The 19,269-nt window shown below is 35.0% G+C and overlaps 1 protein-coding gene across 1 annotated transcript; it reads right to left on the bottom strand.

Annotated features, from left to right (window-relative positions):
• Positions 1 to 9,198: 9,198 nt before the first annotated feature.
• LOC149263369 (protein SPIRAL1-like 3) lies at positions 9,199 to 12,133 on the bottom strand. The gene is made up of 3 exons (XM_089426194.1): positions 11,968 to 12,133; positions 9,818 to 10,152; positions 9,199 to 9,639 (listed from the first exon to the last, which is right to left on the bottom strand). The coding sequence occupies exons 2-3, from the start codon at positions 10,076 to 10,078 to the stop codon at positions 9,556 to 9,558; spliced, it is 345 nt and encodes a 114-aa protein (XP_089282320.1). The 5' UTR covers positions 10,079 to 10,152; positions 11,968 to 12,133; the 3' UTR covers positions 9,199 to 9,555.
• Between the last annotated feature and the right edge of the window lie 7,136 nt (positions 12,134 to 19,269).

Here is a 19,269-nt window from a genome sequence, read left to right as displayed (position 1 = left end):
TCGTGTGTTCACCAAGTACATGAGTGAACCCACAAGCTACCTGTAAACAGTACTTTCCACTACTTCCCCTGAAGTAGCATCCTCCTTCCTCTAGTTACCATCTAGAGTAGTCTCCATGGGTTTACTACTCTCTATGCAGAATCTCTTGAGTATCTCATTGGCATACTTTCTCTAATATACAAACAACTCCACATCTCCCTACCATACCTCCATGCCAAGAAAGTAATGCGTGAGCCCCATGTCTTTCATCTCAAACTCTCTTGCAAGGTCCTCTTTGCAAGATTTAATGAGCTTCTCATCACTTATCAGTATAAGATCATCTACATAAAGTACAATGATCAACAGCTTACCTTCCACCAATATGTGATACAAGTTCGCATCTACTTCAATATTCGTGAAGCCCAACCCAGTGAAGTAGCTATCTATCCTGGTGTACAAAGCACGGGGTGATTACTTCAACCCATACAATGTTGTCTTGAGTCGACACACATGCAAATCATAGTCCAAGGTTTCAAAATCTTCATGTTTCTCTATGTACACCTCTTCCTCAATCATGCCATTAAGGAAGGTAGCCTTCACATCCATTTGATGAATCTTCTAACCCATCTATGCTAATAATGCCAAATATATCTGATTGACGAGTACCTTGCAACAGGAGCAAAGGTCTCATTATAGTCAATCCCCTCTACCTATGAAAATCCATGGGCTACAAATCTGGCCTTATGCTTCTCCACACTACCATTTGAAGTTTGCTTTACCTTGTAAATCCAATGGGAGCTCACCACTGACTTGTCCTCTGGTCTCGGGACCATATCCCAAACATTGTTTCGAACTATGGAACCATACTCCTCCACCATTGCATCAACCCAAATTGTATGCTGCAGTGCTTCTTCAAATGAATATGGCTCTGTCACAACACATGCACCCATAAGTTCCATTTATCCAGTGTACCTCTCTGGTGACCTCCTTTGTTTGCGCTAAGAAGAGAGTGCTCCCACATTCTCCTGTGGATCATCCAACAATTTATCAACCTCTCTAGTGTGTTTTATTCCCTCTCTAGAACACTCTGCCTGAGTGGATGTCTCCACTCTCTGAACCTCTGCATGTGGATGCTCCACATTAATCTGAGGCTCCTCAAACTTAGGAGCTAAAATCTCCTCATCCACATGTAGCTCAAGCTCCCTCTCAAGGGATACTCGCATGGCCTTCTCCTCATCAAACATGATATCCTTGTGAACCATTGTCATCCGACTGCTCGGCATGTACACCCGATAGTTGTGGGGTGTATCAGTGTACCTCACAAAGATCCCCAAATCTAATGTTGGGTCAAGCTTCTTCTATGCATATTTGGTCTCATGGCAATAAACCGATGACCCAAAAATCCTGAAGTGACCAACATCTGGCCTCTTACCGGAATAAGCCTCCTCTAGTGTCTTCATCTCAAGTATTCGATGTGGGCAACAGTTCTAAACATAAATCGTTGTGTTGCATGCCTTAGCCCACAAGTGTAGTGGTAGGCCCTGATCATGTAACATCGCCCTTGCTTCCCCTACTATGCTCATTTTCTTCCTCATGGCAACCCCATTATGTTGAGGGTTATGGGGTGTCGTCAACTCTCGTTTAATCCCTTCTGATGCACAAAATTTCTTAAACTCATTAGAGATATACTCACCACCGTTATCACTCCATAGATCTTTAACCTTCTTCCCAAACTCTTTCTCTACCAATGCTTTGAACTCACAAAATTTTGTGAAAGTTTGATCCATTTTCTGCATAAAAAAATACCCAACATTTATGAGAATAGTCATCAACAAATATAACATAATACATGTGTTTGGTCGTGGATGTTGTTGAGAATGGTCCACACACATTTGAATGGACTCTCTCCATAATAGACTATGCTCGACTGTTTAAGGAAGACTTGGTGTATATTCCCAAAGTACAACCCTTCCATGTATCAACTTGCTCAAGTGTACCTTTGGGAAGACCGACAGAGACTTATTGCAATATCTTCAAAGCGCCATGATGCAAGTTTCCCAATCGCCTGTGCCACAACTCGCCGACGTCTCGGCTCCACATCTTTTCCGCTTTTTAACTCGAAGAATCACAATCCTCTACCTCTATCTTATAGAGATTCTGAACTCAAAACCCTATCTTCTTTACTTGACCCATGGCTATGTGTCGAAGGAAAGCCTTTCCTTTTGAAAAAATCACATCATAGCCTCTATCCTCAAGCATGGCAACAGATACCAAGTTCTCCGTCAATCCGGGTACATGCATAACATTCTTCAAGGTGAGTGGAGTTGCATGATCCCTCTGAAAAGTAATAGTTCCCACACCAGTAACACTATACTTACCGGCATCACCCATCTCGATATGCATCTTGAGATCTTTCTCCTCCAGTTCACTAAATAACTCTTTGTCGCCAAACATGTGGAATGAAGCTCCACTGTCTAAGTACCAAACACTTCCCATCATTGAAGACACCATGCATGCAATGAGGGAAAAGTCCAATTCTAATTGTGAGGCAAAGGCCTCACCCGCCACTCCTCCTGAGGACTTCTCCTTGGACTTATTCAATGGAGAATTTGTAGAAAAGTGTCATATCTTGTGAAAATGAAAGCATTTAACTTTCGTCAGTCCTTCTTAACTCCATGATAAGAATCTGATTTGGAATGGGAAAGTTTACCTTTCCCCTTCCTCACCTTAATTGCTAAGGCATGGTTCTCTTCATCATCAGTCTTTGATGAAGAGCCATCCTAGGTGTTCCTCCTGGTCTCATCCTGCATCAAATCTGACCATAGTCGTTCCTAATCTGGCGCTTCTCCCGACCATTGACAGAGCCCTGATAACTATGCCAACTCTTTGGGAGTCCAAGAAGAGCAAGGCCCACCATATCCTCCTCGGAAAATGTGATTCCAACACTTCCAATTTCATCCCAAAATTGAGTGAACTTGGTCAAGTATTTCGGAATCGTCTCACCTTTCTCCATCTTGATTTTATGAAGTTTATCCTTGAGTGCCAACTTCCTTTGATCACTTTTATTCTTATACAAGTTCGTCAATGTTTTCCACATAGCATGTGGGGTTTCCTTTCCATGGAGTCTCGAGAAAATATGATCTCGAACTCCCTCGAGGATTATCCGCCTTACCTTCGCCACACACTTCTTCCACTCGACCAAGTTCTGTGCATCAGTAGCTGTTGGCTTAGGAATTACTTGTTCAACAAATTCCTTCAAGCCATTTTCCTATAGCACAACCTCCATCTTGTCTCTCCAGGCTATGAAATTCGAGTTGCCTTCCAAGGCATACTCAAGCCTCAACCCATGGAATGCCATATTCTGATCTTGAAGTATGTATGTAAATTCGACTTTCACCTGTAACCCAGAAACTCAAAACTTTGAAATCTCCTCTAGAGAGCTGATTCTAAATCAGCGATATCTCCCTCATCCGAACTTTGATTCAGCCAAAAAAAAATTTGAATTTGGGTATCTTTTCCCAACGAATCCAAATCTGCAATTTGATTCTGAAAATTTTTCACATAAATTCTCAGATATGCTCTACATACTCTCGTCCCAAAAAACAATCTTGCTCTGATACCATGTAGAAAATCCTATAGATTCACAAGCTAATGTAATTTGCTAAAGCAAGAGAAAAGAATCTACTTCTACTCTTTACATTGGAAGCCCATAAACATTGAGCAAACAATAATCAATAGAGGAAGAGAATCAAAGGCACATAACACAACAAATATCTGGAGAAAGCCACAGCTCAAAACCCCACTATCTATTTTGTATTAATCTAGAAAATCAAGACGAAATTACAATGTTTTTTCTCTCTAGAACAATCCCAACACTTAGCAAATTCAATCTCCAACTCATAAGCAAGCTCAAAGCCAAAGCTTAGCCAATTCACAAGCTCTCCAAGTCTCTATTCCAATGTGTAATTCCTATTAAGGATAGCTTGTATTTAAAGGGAAATAAAGCCTCTAAAAATTGTGGAATCCCTCAAGGATCAGTTCCTGGATGCATGCACTATCAGTGCAACTCAGAAAAATCTAAAACAAATAGTACATTGTCCCTGCACTCTTGTCTTAACTACGTCTTTCTCAGAATCGACATGCATGAGTTTCTGATGAGTAAATATTCAATTAACTCGAGTAGCACTGGTGGAGTTCATTAGTGTCACCATTAACTATTAACTCACTATTAGTTCTCTCAATCAATTTGAGAACTAATTTAACTGAACTGACTCATGAAACTGAGTCTTCTATTTTACAACTTATAGTGGACTCCTACAAAGTAGGGAGAACGTATGCATGACTTCCAAAAGACTTCAAACTCGAATTTCCTGAGTTAAGTAAGTTTAATAAACTTAATTTAACTATTTTAAGTTTCTATGAGAATAGAATTCGAATTTAATTCACAGTTTAATTCAAGGACAAATTAAACTGGGATTTCTTGTTGACATTTCTCAACATGGACTTTCACATTTCATAGTTACCCCTACTCTTTTTTCATTATCTTTACTCTTTGTTTACGTTATTTTTGTGTTTTTTCCACTTCAATAGTTGCACACATATTTATTTTGTGTATACAAACACTATATGGTGAGCTAGTGGTTATATGTTAATGGTTAAGCAAAACTAGCAATTAAAAAATAGTGATTCATTAGGTTAATTATTAATAGGTTAGAGGTTAAGTATCCATAGGTTATTAGATTATTCATTAGAGGGTTTGGATTTAACATGTAACTAGTCGATATTGGTCAATGGGTTAGGACCAATCACGGGATAATAAGTTGGTCATTAGGGTCTATGGTAGTTAGTGGGTTAATAGATTGGTGGCAAATGCAATTTGTGTTTGTCTAAATCCTAAATTGATTATATTTTCTAATTTTCAAAGTTACATTTGTTAGGTGAAAAATATATAAATATATATTTTGAAATTTAAAAATATTATCATAATATTCTCTCTTCAAAGTACAATGGTTTTAAGAGATTTTACACCCCCTTTTGGTCAAAATTGATAATGTTTTTGTTTTCTAATATAAAAATATATCTTTTGAAATTTGAAAAATATTATCATAACATTTCTTCTCATCAGAGTACAAGTCATATAGATCACAACACCAAGACTTTTTGGGGATTGCTTATTTCTTGTCATGCCAAGATTGCAAGTCACATGCAAAAATCCATGGTCCTATAACATTTTCATTGCTCCTAAATCACAACCAATGTTGTAGGTTTTTGAAAAGACCAAAGTTGTCATCACAATGGAAACCCCACATGCCAAGTTGTGCATCATGCGTTTTAGATCTATCAAGATTCTAATCCAACAAACATGTGTCAAATTGGGGGATAGGTTCTTTCAATAATAACAATGGCTCAAGGGAACTTCCTATCTATAAGCATAACAAGTTCTAGCAAAGATGGAGAAATCCTACAATAGCAAGGACTTTGTTTAATAATTCGGTGTTGTGAAAACAATATCTCTAAGCATCAAGCAAATAAACTTGTTGAGGATGGTTGCATTGATCAAATCTGCATTTCTCCTATTGGTGTATTGTCCTAACTATTTACATTGGAGAATATGATTCCATTGTTGATTTTGTCGTTATCAGTCCCAGGTCATTCAAGTTAGACAATACTCCTAGGCTTGTCTTCAAGATGCTAAAGGAATTCATGACTAGGGACAAGATATATTATCTTTGAATAACCTCAAAGATAAGTTAAAAGAGGTCTATTGATTCATGGAGATATAACCATGAACATAATCAAATGAGTTGGATTATCTTAGTTCAAGGGGTTATATTAGTTTCCGCTCCTTGGAATAAGGTAATTTTTTATTTTATCCTCTAATAAAGCTAGAGAAGCAATCTTTGACAAGGGCTCATACTTCCTACATAATCCAACTACCAATTGTCGATGAGTTGACATAATGTCTCTAGAGCATGAAATAGACATTTGACAGATGTTTTAAAACACTTAGTAAAGGGAAAGCCAAATAGGTGTAGAAAAAATATATTCATAAAAATAAACATCACAAGTGTAAGAGTCAAATTCACTTGTAAATCCAAACCATTCAATGAAGAGCCCAAAGCATCCATAATAACACAACTATTATGGTCAAGGTTATGTTTTATAAACATTGACCTTTGTACAATACCACAAATTATTATAAGTAATACCAAAAGATTTTAACAAAACCACAAGGTTACATACAAAATAGCATAGACACTAGATTCAATTGCACACGAAAAATTATGTTTCCTTTGGAGAGCTCTCTCCACCAAGGATGAAACCTAAAAAATTGCTTATCCATGCAACTTCTTCCAATGCTTCATTGTACTTCACAAACCAAACAACGGTAAGGCAATTAAACTACATCCTATAAATACATGTGTGTTGGTGATCATTGATTGTTTATAACGATGACTTTTATATTCTATTCCTACTAAATGATTTATATTATATTCCTACTAACACATCAATCCTTTGAACAAATATTTTTTCATCTCTATTTTCTTGCATCATTTATCATCAAACCATCATTCAAATTACATTTCTTTCATTTTTTTCCATCATGTCTTTTCATTTCACTTTTGTACCAATATCAAAAGCTATAACTTTAATGTTAATTTCATACTAATGCATTGATCCTTTAGCCAAACATCTTTTCAACTACAGTTTTTTTCTCCTAAAACCATTTTTCACATTATCTCCATTCTTATCTCAATTCATGTCTTTTCTCATTTCATAACAAACACAATTTCAATACATTTTCTCTTTTTTACAACCCTGGGCCCATATCCATGGTTCTTCTCAATTCATGTCTCTTTTCATTTCTTCATGAGCCTTAAGGTCCATAGCCAACAATTATCACAATGTCAAAAACTATGAAAACAATGCAAATACTAGTTATTGTTAAAAAATAACCATCACCAATGTCAAAAGCTATGAAAATAATGCAGATTCCAATTATAGTTAACAAAGTATCATCACCAATGACAAAAGCTAAGAAAACAGTATAGATACCAATTACCACTTATAATTTGTTGGATGTCACCTACTATCAGTAATATCTCTGAGAGAGTCTACATGGAGATATGATTGTCACAAGTCAAATCATGGCTTTATACTTGGAAAACAATTTCATATCTTTCAAATAAAATTTTACTTCAAATTGATCTTTCACAAATGTTATTATTTAAATGAATTACATGGATTTTTTAAATCAATAATCCAAAATCATGCCACTTTTAATATTTTAGAGTATACAAAATATAAATGCCACTGCAAATGTGATTCAAAATACCACAAACCTTACAAAAGAATTTGACACGCCCAAAAATGAATAACACCTAAAAATCCAAATAAGTGGCACCTACAAACCCATATTAACGACAGAACTTTTACCAAACTCTTTATAAAGATGGGTTAATTTAACATATTTTACTAATGATTGTATGGACGAACAATATTTAGTATAACAATATTTAATATAAGGGACACTACATGACACAAACCAAATATCCTTAAAATATTGGGTGTAAATCACAATTACAAAATGAGTAACCACTAAAATAAATCAATGTAAACTTGTGACTAATTCCATGTATAGATCACTACACTTGTGGTTCTATTCTCTATAATCTGATGAGCTAAAGTTTATTCGATGTAAACTTGTTACTAATTCCATGTATAGATCACTAAACTTGTGACTAATTCCATGTATAGATCACTAAACTTGTGACTAATTCCATGTATAGATCACTAAACTTGTAGTTCTATTCTCTATATATCTGATGAGCTCGAGTTTATTAGACTAGGAAAATATATTCGCTCGAGTTTATTAGACTAGGAAAATATATTCGCTCGAGTTTATTAGACTAGGAAAATACATTCTCTATATATCTGATGAGCTCGAGTTTATTAGACTAGGAAAATATATTCTTTATATATCTGATGAGCTCGAGGTTATTAGACTAGGAAAATAAACTCTAATGAGCTTCTTTGAGCTCGAGTTTATTAGACTAGGAAAATAAACTCTAATGAGCTTCTTTGTATATCTGATGAGCTCAAGTTTATTAGACTAGGAAAATGAACTCTAATAAGCTTCTTTGTATATCTGATGAGCTTTAGTTCATTAGACTAGAAAAATAAACTATCTGATGAGCTTTAGTTCATTAGACTAGAAAAATAAACCATCTGATGAGCTTTAGTTCATTAGAGTATATCTGATGAGCTTTAGTTCATTAGACTAGAAAAATAAACTATCTGATGAGCTTTAGTTCATTAGACTAGAAAAATAAACCATCTGATGAGCTTTAGTTCATTAGACTAGAAAAATAAACTATCTGATGAGCTCTGGTTTAGACAAGTAAAACAAATCAGATCTACAGCAGAGACATAATGATATGACAAATTGCAAAATCCTTTAAGCCATGGGCCAATAGCTCTTCTAATATCTCTCTAAAAACACTCTTCTAAAGTGCCGGGAAAATTTTCCAAACTTATGCAATACATTTATTTTTTGGAAAACAATGTTCTATTTTCAAATGTGTAGCATCCACTGTACTGATTCTATTGTGGTTCACCCTTATTATCTCTGATGAGCTCTAGCACTCGTAGACGACGAATCTTAAATATCGTACAGCCAAAAACCCAGTTCACACGTTCCTCGTTTCAATTGATTCTCTTAAAAAATTACTACTGGTCAACAAATATAAAATTGCATACAGAATAAAATACCCTCATGACAAGTTCATGACGACATATTCACACATTTTAAAGAAAATTGTTGAGAGCTAATTATAAATCTACATCTGAACATATTGCATTTAATTGACAGGTTGGAGTTGATAAAAAAATCACATGATTTAACATTATAATATAGTAAGCAGGATTTCGATATAGTTTAGTTAAATGCCAACTAATTTTGATAAACCCCCAGCCAGTCAGCCAGAACAAATATATTAATCAAATAAAAGAAACAAAAGGGTTCTTGTTTTCTTCCACGTTAGGTAATAACAGAAAAGAAAAGGTTCTCGTTTTCTTCCACGAATCTTTAAAAATATATACGTGACAACTTTCAAACAGAAAACTAGATTGCATTTCCATAACATTTACCAAATTCTGGACAATTTCGTGGGGATTGAAATACAATCATGCAATAAACACACTAAAATAAACAGGATGTTCAGACAAATATCTCTAGACAATTATATGCCATCCATTACTGTACCCAACATTTATCAGCGTGTATGGAGGTGTCAATTTCAAGTTTAAACACAACCAAATTCTAGTTCATCAAAAATATAGGTCCGTCATTATATTACATAAATCCACTGCCTTTCGCAACAACCAGAACAATAACAAACATAGTCAATTGAAAATGACAAAACGCCAACTTAGTCAGTTGTGAATGGCAGAATGCCAAATGTTTGTTAAAGGAGATTGTCCTGAGAAAAGCTTCAATTCACGAGAAGCATCTAAACTAAAATTGGCATAAACAGTAAACAGTTATAACTTCGAAGTTCCAATGACCAATCCCTCTCATTTGCCCGGTGGGGCACCAAAAAGGTATCCAAGAGAAGAACCACCACCAGGAGCAGCATGGACTTTGGTTGATGGTCGATCCTGTAAAAGTTAGCATCAAGCCAAGCATCAGTGGACGATTAAAACTGATGATATAAAATGTAACTTCGACAACAGCACCAAGAAGGTTAAAAATTATTGATTTAGATAAAAATCAATCTGCAGAATGGACCAATACAAAAGACGAAACTAAAGCAAAAGAACATAGAAGCTGCCTTACCGTTATAAAATTTCCACAGTTCTGTCCTTCAGCACGAAAATAGTTATTAGTGTTTGATCCGTGCACACCTGCAGGGACTTCACTTCCATTTTCTGGAGATTTAGAAGACACTGCCTTTGGCTTCTGTGGAGCTTCACTGACCAAAGGTGCTGGGTTTTGCACAGGCTCACTACGGGTGGGCACCGGTTTCGTGGGCTCATCACTGCCAAACAAGTAGCCCAGAGAGCTCTGACCACCACCACTGCTGACACCACGACCCATCTTTCAAATTCTGTTTGTCAAGGGTCACCAGAGAAAGCTACAAATAAAAAGGTGCTGACCAGTCCAAGAGAGCCCTGAAAATAAGCAACCAAAACCCAATGAATTTAGAAAAACTCAACATTCAAAAGACCGAAAAGATCATAAATATAGGTAGATCAAAACATACAAAAAATAGAGGGCTAAGAGCAACTTATTGGATTGAAATTTGTAGAAAACAAGTGCAAGTATTTCATACTAAAAACCAGAAAGAACATATACCAAAAGTGATGGGTTACATGAGATTTTGAAAAGTAAGTTTTAGTTATACTCTAGAACCTGGGGTCAATGTACTACAAAATCAAATGTCCCCTGCAATTAAAAAGAGAAGGCTGAGGCATTCAACTGAGGTACTGCAATCTTAGATAATAACAGCATCATTCACAAAAATATTAGTACAATGCAGATAAAAAGCACCATTTAGAGATCTTTCTTGATCTTTTGTAACACGGAATACTAGATCGGACAAAAGGACTAAAAAAAGAAAACAATGGATGTCCATTCAAAACTGCAGTGCCCTTACATATACGAAAGGCATGATTTATATCCAACAAAACAAAAATGTTTGATTGCCAAAACCTTTGCAGGATTATCCATCAATGGAGTACACTGTAATGTCAAGGCAAGATGAATGCTTATACACATAACGGGATAAAAACATCAAGCATACTCTACCTGGCAAATAATTCCTTAGCAAGAACATTGGTAAATTGAAATGTAAATAGATTATATGAAATATGATATTGAAATCATGGAAATCAAATCAAAGACTACTTACACCAATACGGCCGTATACTGCCACACTTACTCTACATTTAGCATTCGGTCAAGTAACGAAATGTTCCCAATATATCAAAATATATTGCTCTAAAATAAACCACATGCGGTAACCTCGATAACAAAAAATTATTTATCAAACAACAATTTATATAGGCCCTATACAGCATACAACTATTGATATCCTACAGCCCTAAATAAAAGGGATTTCATGGAGACCAATTTACTCATACATCTGCGAGTTACATTTTAAAATTGGACTTCAACTGTTCCAAAGTTGCTCGCAGATAATCCAGAAAAGAAAACAGTTCCTCAATTGTGCAAATCAGAGGTGCAAAGCTTAGGTTTACAATTGTTTTGTTTATCTCAGTATCTGAAAACAGTCAGAAGAAACCTCCACATAGCGCCGAACAACATAAAACGCCCTCAAAAGAGGTAAGCATGCATCAGGGAGCAGTTACAACCAAAAGAGCATGAAACGTAAAATGAAAACTACAAGAGCACATTCGCAAAAAAGGTTTGACCATACTGCATTTCATTTAATGTCCAAGGAACAGATATGTCAGGCGATGCAGCACAATTCAAGTGCCATTAATCTTCACAAAATGCAAGCATACCCTAAGTCAAGCACTTTACTTCATGCGATCTAAACTACTGCAGCTATTTAAAGCCATTAAAGCAGTGCTATAATAACTCAAAATACGCCCCAAAAAATGCCACATTTTAGCCATAATCAAAGCTTCGAGGCAAGCATTTACCGGCAACCCAAATTTACCGGTTTAAACAATGGCCAACTCGCAGATCTCCCTTTGGGCTGAGATTTACCCTAACAGGGTACGAAAGGAATCATTCGTAAGAGAATACTGAACTAAAATGCAAGACAAACGAACATTTAACATTTGAAGTTCTCATTGCCATAAACACAGTAAAAGTCGCGAAAGCCATAGAGGGTTCAGTGAGGCCCGTGAAAACGGCATTGTAGGGCCAGATTTAGGGTGTAAAAGATCGAAGCAATGCCAAATTTCTGCCCTTAAAGCTCAAAAGAAAGCGTTGGAAGGGGCTCGAGCGTAACTTACCTGTGCTTTGGATGTATAGATCTGGCGGAGGCCAACCGATTGAAGCAGATTCCGAAGGATCTGATAGCTTTGGTCCTCGGCCGCTTGTCGGAGCGAGAGCAAATTTCTTGAATAAGAAGGAGAAGTGAGCGTAAAGCAATATGAATCTGTACAAATAAAGAACACAAATGCATATAACAAAATTCATTTTAAAAATCGTAAATATATAGGGAGCTAAGTGGGTAACGACCAACCCCAAAAGTCACATGGGTGGAAGAACGCTGGACTTGAAATTTTCTTGGAAAACGCAAAGCGAGTCGGTCACATGGGCTTTGTGATTTTAAGTTTTGTTTGTAATTGAGATTAGTTGGCAATGTAGGTGTATTAGATATATAAAGGGAATCAAATTAAATATTTTTTATCGGTAAAGCTCTAATGTTTATCTCACGAAAGCAATAGAAAATTAATGGGATTATGGTGTAATGGCAAGGGTGGGTGTAGCTTTGGTTAGTAGAAGTTTTTTAATAAAATATCCTTTAAAATATATATAGATAAAAGAATATATATATAAGAGAAAAAAGTATGATAATATGAAACAAATTTATAAGATAAAGATATGTTATTAAAATAGCATATTGGCATGTATAATGTAATTTGATTTAAAAATAACATATAAAAATTGTGAATTTGTAGTTACCAATATCAAAAAATTTACAAAACTTCTTTCCCCATGAGTAGTAGAAGTCATGGAAGAAGAATGTCCAACATGTGTTAGGTGCACATTGAATGACGAATATTTTCTCCTCTCATATCAATGTATCACAAATGAAATTATTATTGTGCAATAATTGTCTTAAAATGACATTTCAAAGGTGATCCAACCTTGCATGATGGTTTATTCTCCCTTCCTTATCCTCTTTTCATGGTATTTAGTTCAATTTAGTTATTTGGGTTTCACTCTTTATAATTAGTTTCATTATCCATACTTCTCACATTGACTTGGTTTCATTAGAGTGTAAGCCTCATGTGGGACCATTGCTTTAGATTACCTACTTTGATATACAATCTCTACCAATTTAATCAACCTTCTAAATGTTCCTTTGTTTACTAACAATCTTTGATGGTGAACCTAATGATCTTTGATGGTGAACCTAATGATCTTTGATGGCGAACCAACACCTTGTAGATTCCCATGTGCATTTTCTTGTTTCAAGGGAGCCAAAACCCCCTTCCTTTGCCTTTTTTTGGAATAACATGTTTCTCATATTTATTAATACAAAATATAACTGTATTTTATTTTAAAAATGGTCATGAATATAGTATCCACAATCATAAATCCAATCATCAATAGTCCTCATCAACTAATCAAAATGATGTCGTTCAATGGCCAAAAGAATGTTAGTCATTAAGGTTATACAAGCTAATAAACCATAAAATTAAAGAGAAACGACATAGAGTATCTAAACTAATTGAACAATATATAGTTCCATATCAAGTTAAATTCGGAATCACATCAACTCTAAGAGGAGGATCTCTACCATTAGGGGTTAACCCCCATCAATTAGTCACAGGCTTAAGACCAACCTAGATTAGCTCACATTCATCATTTTCCCTATGCAAGCTCTACATGCCCCTTGGGTCAAGAGATAGCCAAGGGTGTCGTGGGAAATTTTCTAAATCAAGGAATATCAAGAACATTGGATGTGGAGCAACATATGTATTACTCCCAACACTCACAAATTGCATAGTCAATTATGAATCGAGGGCATCTATTTTCAAACTAGATTGAGTAGGTCAGAAAGTGAATAACGAGGAGCTCCTTCCTCATTACAATGGGAATTTCAACCCAAAAAGTCTAATAATTGAAGTAGGTGTGCCACCGTTTATTTGCCCCTAAAATTACATGTCAAGATTATTGGGCTTGTCGACAGAAATATTTGCAAAATCCATAATCTCGTCAATAAGCAAAGGAAATGAGATAGTATACTTAAAATTGAAAAGTTGTGAATATAAGTTGTCCCTGTGCATTATTAGGTTATGAATATCATCCTTACAAATTTTGGCATCTTGTTTAGCTTTCTTGAGTGTGATGCTTGCATTTTTAGTGTAGAAAAAAGAGTATTTGTCAATAAAAGTTACATTTGCATTCTCAAGGGATATTTTTTAGGTACTTGGTGCTTACAATCTTGAAAATTTTGCTCGACTAAGAAGATGTGTGCCTTGAGATATATACTCAACCTAGATGGGTGCATTTAGATCAAGCATATGGCCCTAGAATATACATTTTTAACTATAGTTTACATTGTTGGAAATTTAGCAGTGACGAGGGTTTAGGATGTATGCATTCTACAACATGAAATATTTGAGTCTTGAGTATAAAATTTGGACATGTTGTATAGGACAAATTCCTCCCCCTTACCACAAAATTTTATAAAACAATATTGAGTTTGAGGATTGTGGAACAAGCTTTCATCAGTAGTGGGAGGGGTTCAATATTTTAGAATTTTGCAAGCTCAAATCTTTGAGTTTGGACACAAAATGTGGATATATAGTAAATAAATTATTCATTTACCTTCTAACAAAATTATAGGAAATATTGAATTATGACCCAACCTTGAAATCAATGCAACTTGATATGAAATTTAGTGCATTCTAATTTTTCTGATAAGGGTCTCATTTTTTACCATATTATGCAACCTCAAGTCTTTGAGTTTGGGGAGAGAGAGAGAGAGAGAGAGTTCAAGGTTCATGCAGAGAGAGAGAGAGAGAGAGGATCTTCAAGGTTCATGCAGAGAGAGAGAGAGAGAGAGAGAGAGAGTTCATTTTTTCAATTTGTGTGTGAGAGAGAGAAGATCTTCAAGGTTCATGCAGAGAGAGAGAGAGAGAGAGAGATCTTCAAGGTTCATGCAGAGAGAGAGAGAGTTCATTTTTTCAATTTGGGTGAGAGAGAGAGAGAGAGTTCATTTTTTCAATTTGGGTGAGTGTGTGAGAGAGAGAGAGTGTGTGTGTTCATTTTTTCAATTTGGGTGAGAGAGAGAGAGAGAGAGAGAGAGAGAGAGAGAGAGAGAGAGAAGAGAGAGAGAGTTCATTTTTTCAATTTGGGTGTGAGAGAGAGAAGATCTTCAAGGTTCATGCAAAGAGAGAGAGAGGGAGAGAGAGTGTTCATTTTTTCAATTTGGGTGAGAGAGAGTGTGTTCATTTTTTCAATTTGGGAGAGAGAGAGAGTTCATTTTTTCAATTTGGGTGAGAGAGAGAGAAGATCTTCAAGGTTCATGCAGAGAGAGAGAGAGAGAGAGATTTCATTTTTTCAATTTGTGTGAGAGAGAGAGAAGATCTTCAAGGTTCATGCAGAGGCAGAGAGATAGAGAGAGAGAGAGAGAGAGAGAGAGAGAGTTCATTTTTTCAATTTGGGTGTGAGAGAGAGAAGATCTTCAAGGTTCATGCAGAGAGAGAGAGAGAGAGAGAGAGAGTTTGTGTTCATTTTTTCAATTTGGGTGAGAGAGAGAGAGAAGATCTTCAAGGTTCATGCACAGAGAGAGAGAGAGAGAGTTCATTTTTTCAATTTGGGTGAGAGAAAGAGAAGATCTTCAAGGTTCATGCAGAGAGAGAGAGAGAGAGAGAGAGAGAGAGGCAGGAGGACTTGATCTTCAAGGTTTATGTGTGAAAGAAGGAGATCAAATTGGACTCGATCTTCAAGGTTCATGTGTGAAAGAAGGAGATCAAATTGGACCTAAAGTGGAGCCTAGAGGTGATTTTGAGGAGCTGATTAGTTATTTATTTAATGAATGAATATATGGGAGGATGATAATTTATGAATTTGTCAATATGATCAATAACTGAACTTGATTGTAAATCTATAAAAGGGAAGTAGAAGTTTTTCCAAGGGTGTAGATTCTCGGAGATCAAATCCTTTGGCTCAATGGAGGAGTGGAGAACTAACTTTCTTGCAACAATTCCTTCCATTTTGTTCTATTTTATGCATATCAAATTAATGCATTACTACCACAATCATAGGCTGTTTGCGAATCAATTTTCCTCTATCTTTGATGTGCATTTGTATATATTCCTTGGGAATTCAAGTTAAACAAGAGCAGGAGTGTGACTCCTTGCATATCAACTTATTCTACATATGAAATTTTTATCAATAACATATCTAGTAGTTTTGTTTACATGGTTAATAAGCTATGTATGGTTAAAATATAGTTTATTTTTTAAAGCATTTTCATCCAACATTTATGTAAAAACTAGATGATTTAGTTAGCAAGTTGAACCTTCAAATTAGATTATATTGACATTCTTTATCAATCATTTCAAGGCCTTTGCTTGTAAACTAAGACTTCATAAACCCAAAGCATATGCACCAATTCTATAAGTCCATCATATTTTCATTTATACATCTTAAAAATAGTTTTGCTCATTAATTAGTCATGACCTTTCTTAGCTTAAATTATAGATTAGAAGTAGTTTTTAAGGTATCCCTCCTACATTAGAAATGTATTAGTTGCAAAGTGAGAGATGTGAATGCCAAGGTGATAACTGTCATTGCATCTAACATGGCGTAGAACTTGCTCTGATTAATATATTGAACTTTATATTTAAAAGTGAAATTATGGGTGTAATAATTGCCATTCTTTTGAAGGGCATTGTCCAATTATGAAGGTAAGCAGTTCAACTACAACATTTGATGAGAAATTCATTCATATCATATGTCAAATCTATTAAGGTACAAAGCATTTTTCCATTGAATTAAATTCTTAAATCTGGGGATGACAACAATCAATGGTGTCTAAGACAAAGAAAGTCTCACCTCATGATTAAATACTTGTTTAGAAATCTACAACATGTTATATGAGACAAGGAATATCGAAGGAGAATCTAAAGTTAGTTTTCATCATTTCACCTGGGGATCAATATGTATGGGAGCTATAATCATGTCAAAAGTGTGTGATCCCTTGAAATACACTACTTTCATACATATAATTAGATATTGTTATTATCATACTTCTCTATGGTTGCTTAACACAATAATGGTTGTTTTGTTTATATGGTTTATGAGTTGTGTATGGTTGTATATGAAACTTCGTTTATTTTAAACACTTTCATTTAGCATTGATGTAAAACTCAAATTGACCAAATTAGTAAGTTGAAACTTCAAATTATATTGTATTATTAACATTCTTCATTAATCGTTTCCAGGCCCATGCATGTGAACTACGACTCCATAAACTCAAAGGATAGGCACCAATTCTATCAAACTATTGTATTTTCATTGATACGTCTTAAAGTATTTATGCTTATTAATTAATTATAGCCTTTATTAGCATAAATTGCATATCAAAGTAGCTTTTAGGGAATACCCCTTACATTGTAAATGCACCAATTGTGAATGATAGAGATGAATGTTACCATGATAACAGACATTGCTTCTAGTGTCATGCCAAACTTGCTTTGACAGGTATATTGGATATTATATTTGAAAGTGAATGTTTGGGGGGTAATAATTATCATCGTTTATAGGGACAATGTCAATTTTTTTATTTAACTAGTTCAAATACAACACTTATGAGAAGATTGTTCATTTCATACAACAACTCCATTAAGGAGAAAAAGCTTGTTCTGTTGAATTAAACTTTTTGGTTCTTGGGATGAGAAAATGGTGTCTAAGACAAATAAAGTATCAACTCATGACTCCACTAAAATATCACCCCATGGCAAGTGATTTCCTATTTTTCGTTGAAGATTGATTATCATTGAGCGCCATTAGGATGATCAGGGGTGGTGGATCCCTCCATCTGGAAAAAGTAAAGAGTTAGGATGCATGCAAATCCCAACACAAAGTTAATGGTGCAAGGTGTGGTAATGATCTTGATATGGTCCAGTGATATGATGCTTCTCCACTCAAGGGGTTATCAACATGCTTAAGGGAGATCTATTTGTAGAGTGTTCATGGTGGTAATAGGGGATGTCTTGTGGCCAATTTATTCTTAGTGGTGCACGATTGTGAAAAAAAAATCCTCACTTGCATTGGGTACTTATGATTTTATTGGCTTTCATGGCTAGGTATGCTTTTATATAGTAAGATGTTTGTCAACTCTATGTTATTAAGTCTAGCAGTAAGCTTGGTTGTTTTTTCTACGAATGGAGTGATGGCTTGATAACATTAGTTAAGGAGAGTTTAAGTCTTGTGGTAGTATAGTTGTTGTGTCAATTAGTCATATTTTTGTTAAAAATATTGATCGAGAAGGTTATAATGTCTTTAGAATATGATGTAGCTTGTTTAGTAGAGAGTATTTGATAGGCTTTATAATTAGTTTTAAACCTTTTACTTTGACAAAAGCAATAATGCTATATTATTGGTTTGGTTTCCCTTGTGGCAAACCAATAGGAATGGGTACATTATGTAATATTTTTTTATCTAATATAATATAAATCATCTACCTAACTTATATATACTAAAAAAAACTCGTTTTCACCAATTTTCATCGTAACAACATTTTATGTAGCTAATTCTGAATATCTAAAGACAAAGTCAGAAAATAATAGGGAGAAGCTTACCAACTTATAGATTGACACTCAAAACTCTATCCTGGAATACATATAAGGGTGTATATGCAAAATGTAATTTTGTATCATTTTTCGAATGAATGAAAATTATGGTTTTTTTGTGGGAAAAACTATATACCCGGAACAAACCTTAGTATCACTCCACAACAAAAGAGATATTTAAAAACACAAAAAATCTAAAAAATTAAGTATGAAAAATGAAACCTTAAAAGAAAGCTAAATAAAAAAATCATAAATTTAAACATTATATCATAATAATTAACAAAATAGCAACATAAGTAATTATAATAATAAATAATAAATAATGATCTTATTAAATCATTTATACTATAATAACAAACTAATAATAAGCCTTGAGGGTTAGCTCAGTTGGTCGAGTCGTTGTCGTTAAAGCACCTATGTTATTGAGAGGTCATGGATTCAATTCTCTCGACACTCTCGGGGTCAGGCTTCATGGTTCAGCTGGCAAGAAATGATCATTTTGAGTAGATCTACCTAGTACAAATAATTTGTGGACGTTGTTATCACTTAGAAAAAACCTCAGTTGCATAGGGAAAAAACTAAGGTAACCTCAAACCACTTTGGAGTCTAAAAGTTGCTCCTTCTAAACTCTAAGGGGGATATCTCATTAACATCTCAATCAAAATGAAAGGTTGTGTTCTTAGGGTCAATGGTTAGACCAATAGTAGGTATGCATTTCTCTACATAATAGAAGGCTCAAGAGCTTGCCATTGGGCATGGAGTCATTTGAAAATGAGT

Source organism: Pinus tabuliformis, chromosome 6 (genome assembly GCF_031772625.1).
Source record: "Pinus tabuliformis cultivar Carrire ecotype Pingquan chromosome 6, CPIR1, whole genome shotgun sequence".
NCBI lineage: Eukaryota > Viridiplantae > Streptophyta > Pinopsida > Pinales > Pinaceae > Pinus > Pinus tabuliformis.
The sequence above is the reverse complement of the archived record's forward strand: the minus strand, read 5'-3'. Positions and strand labels throughout refer to the sequence as shown.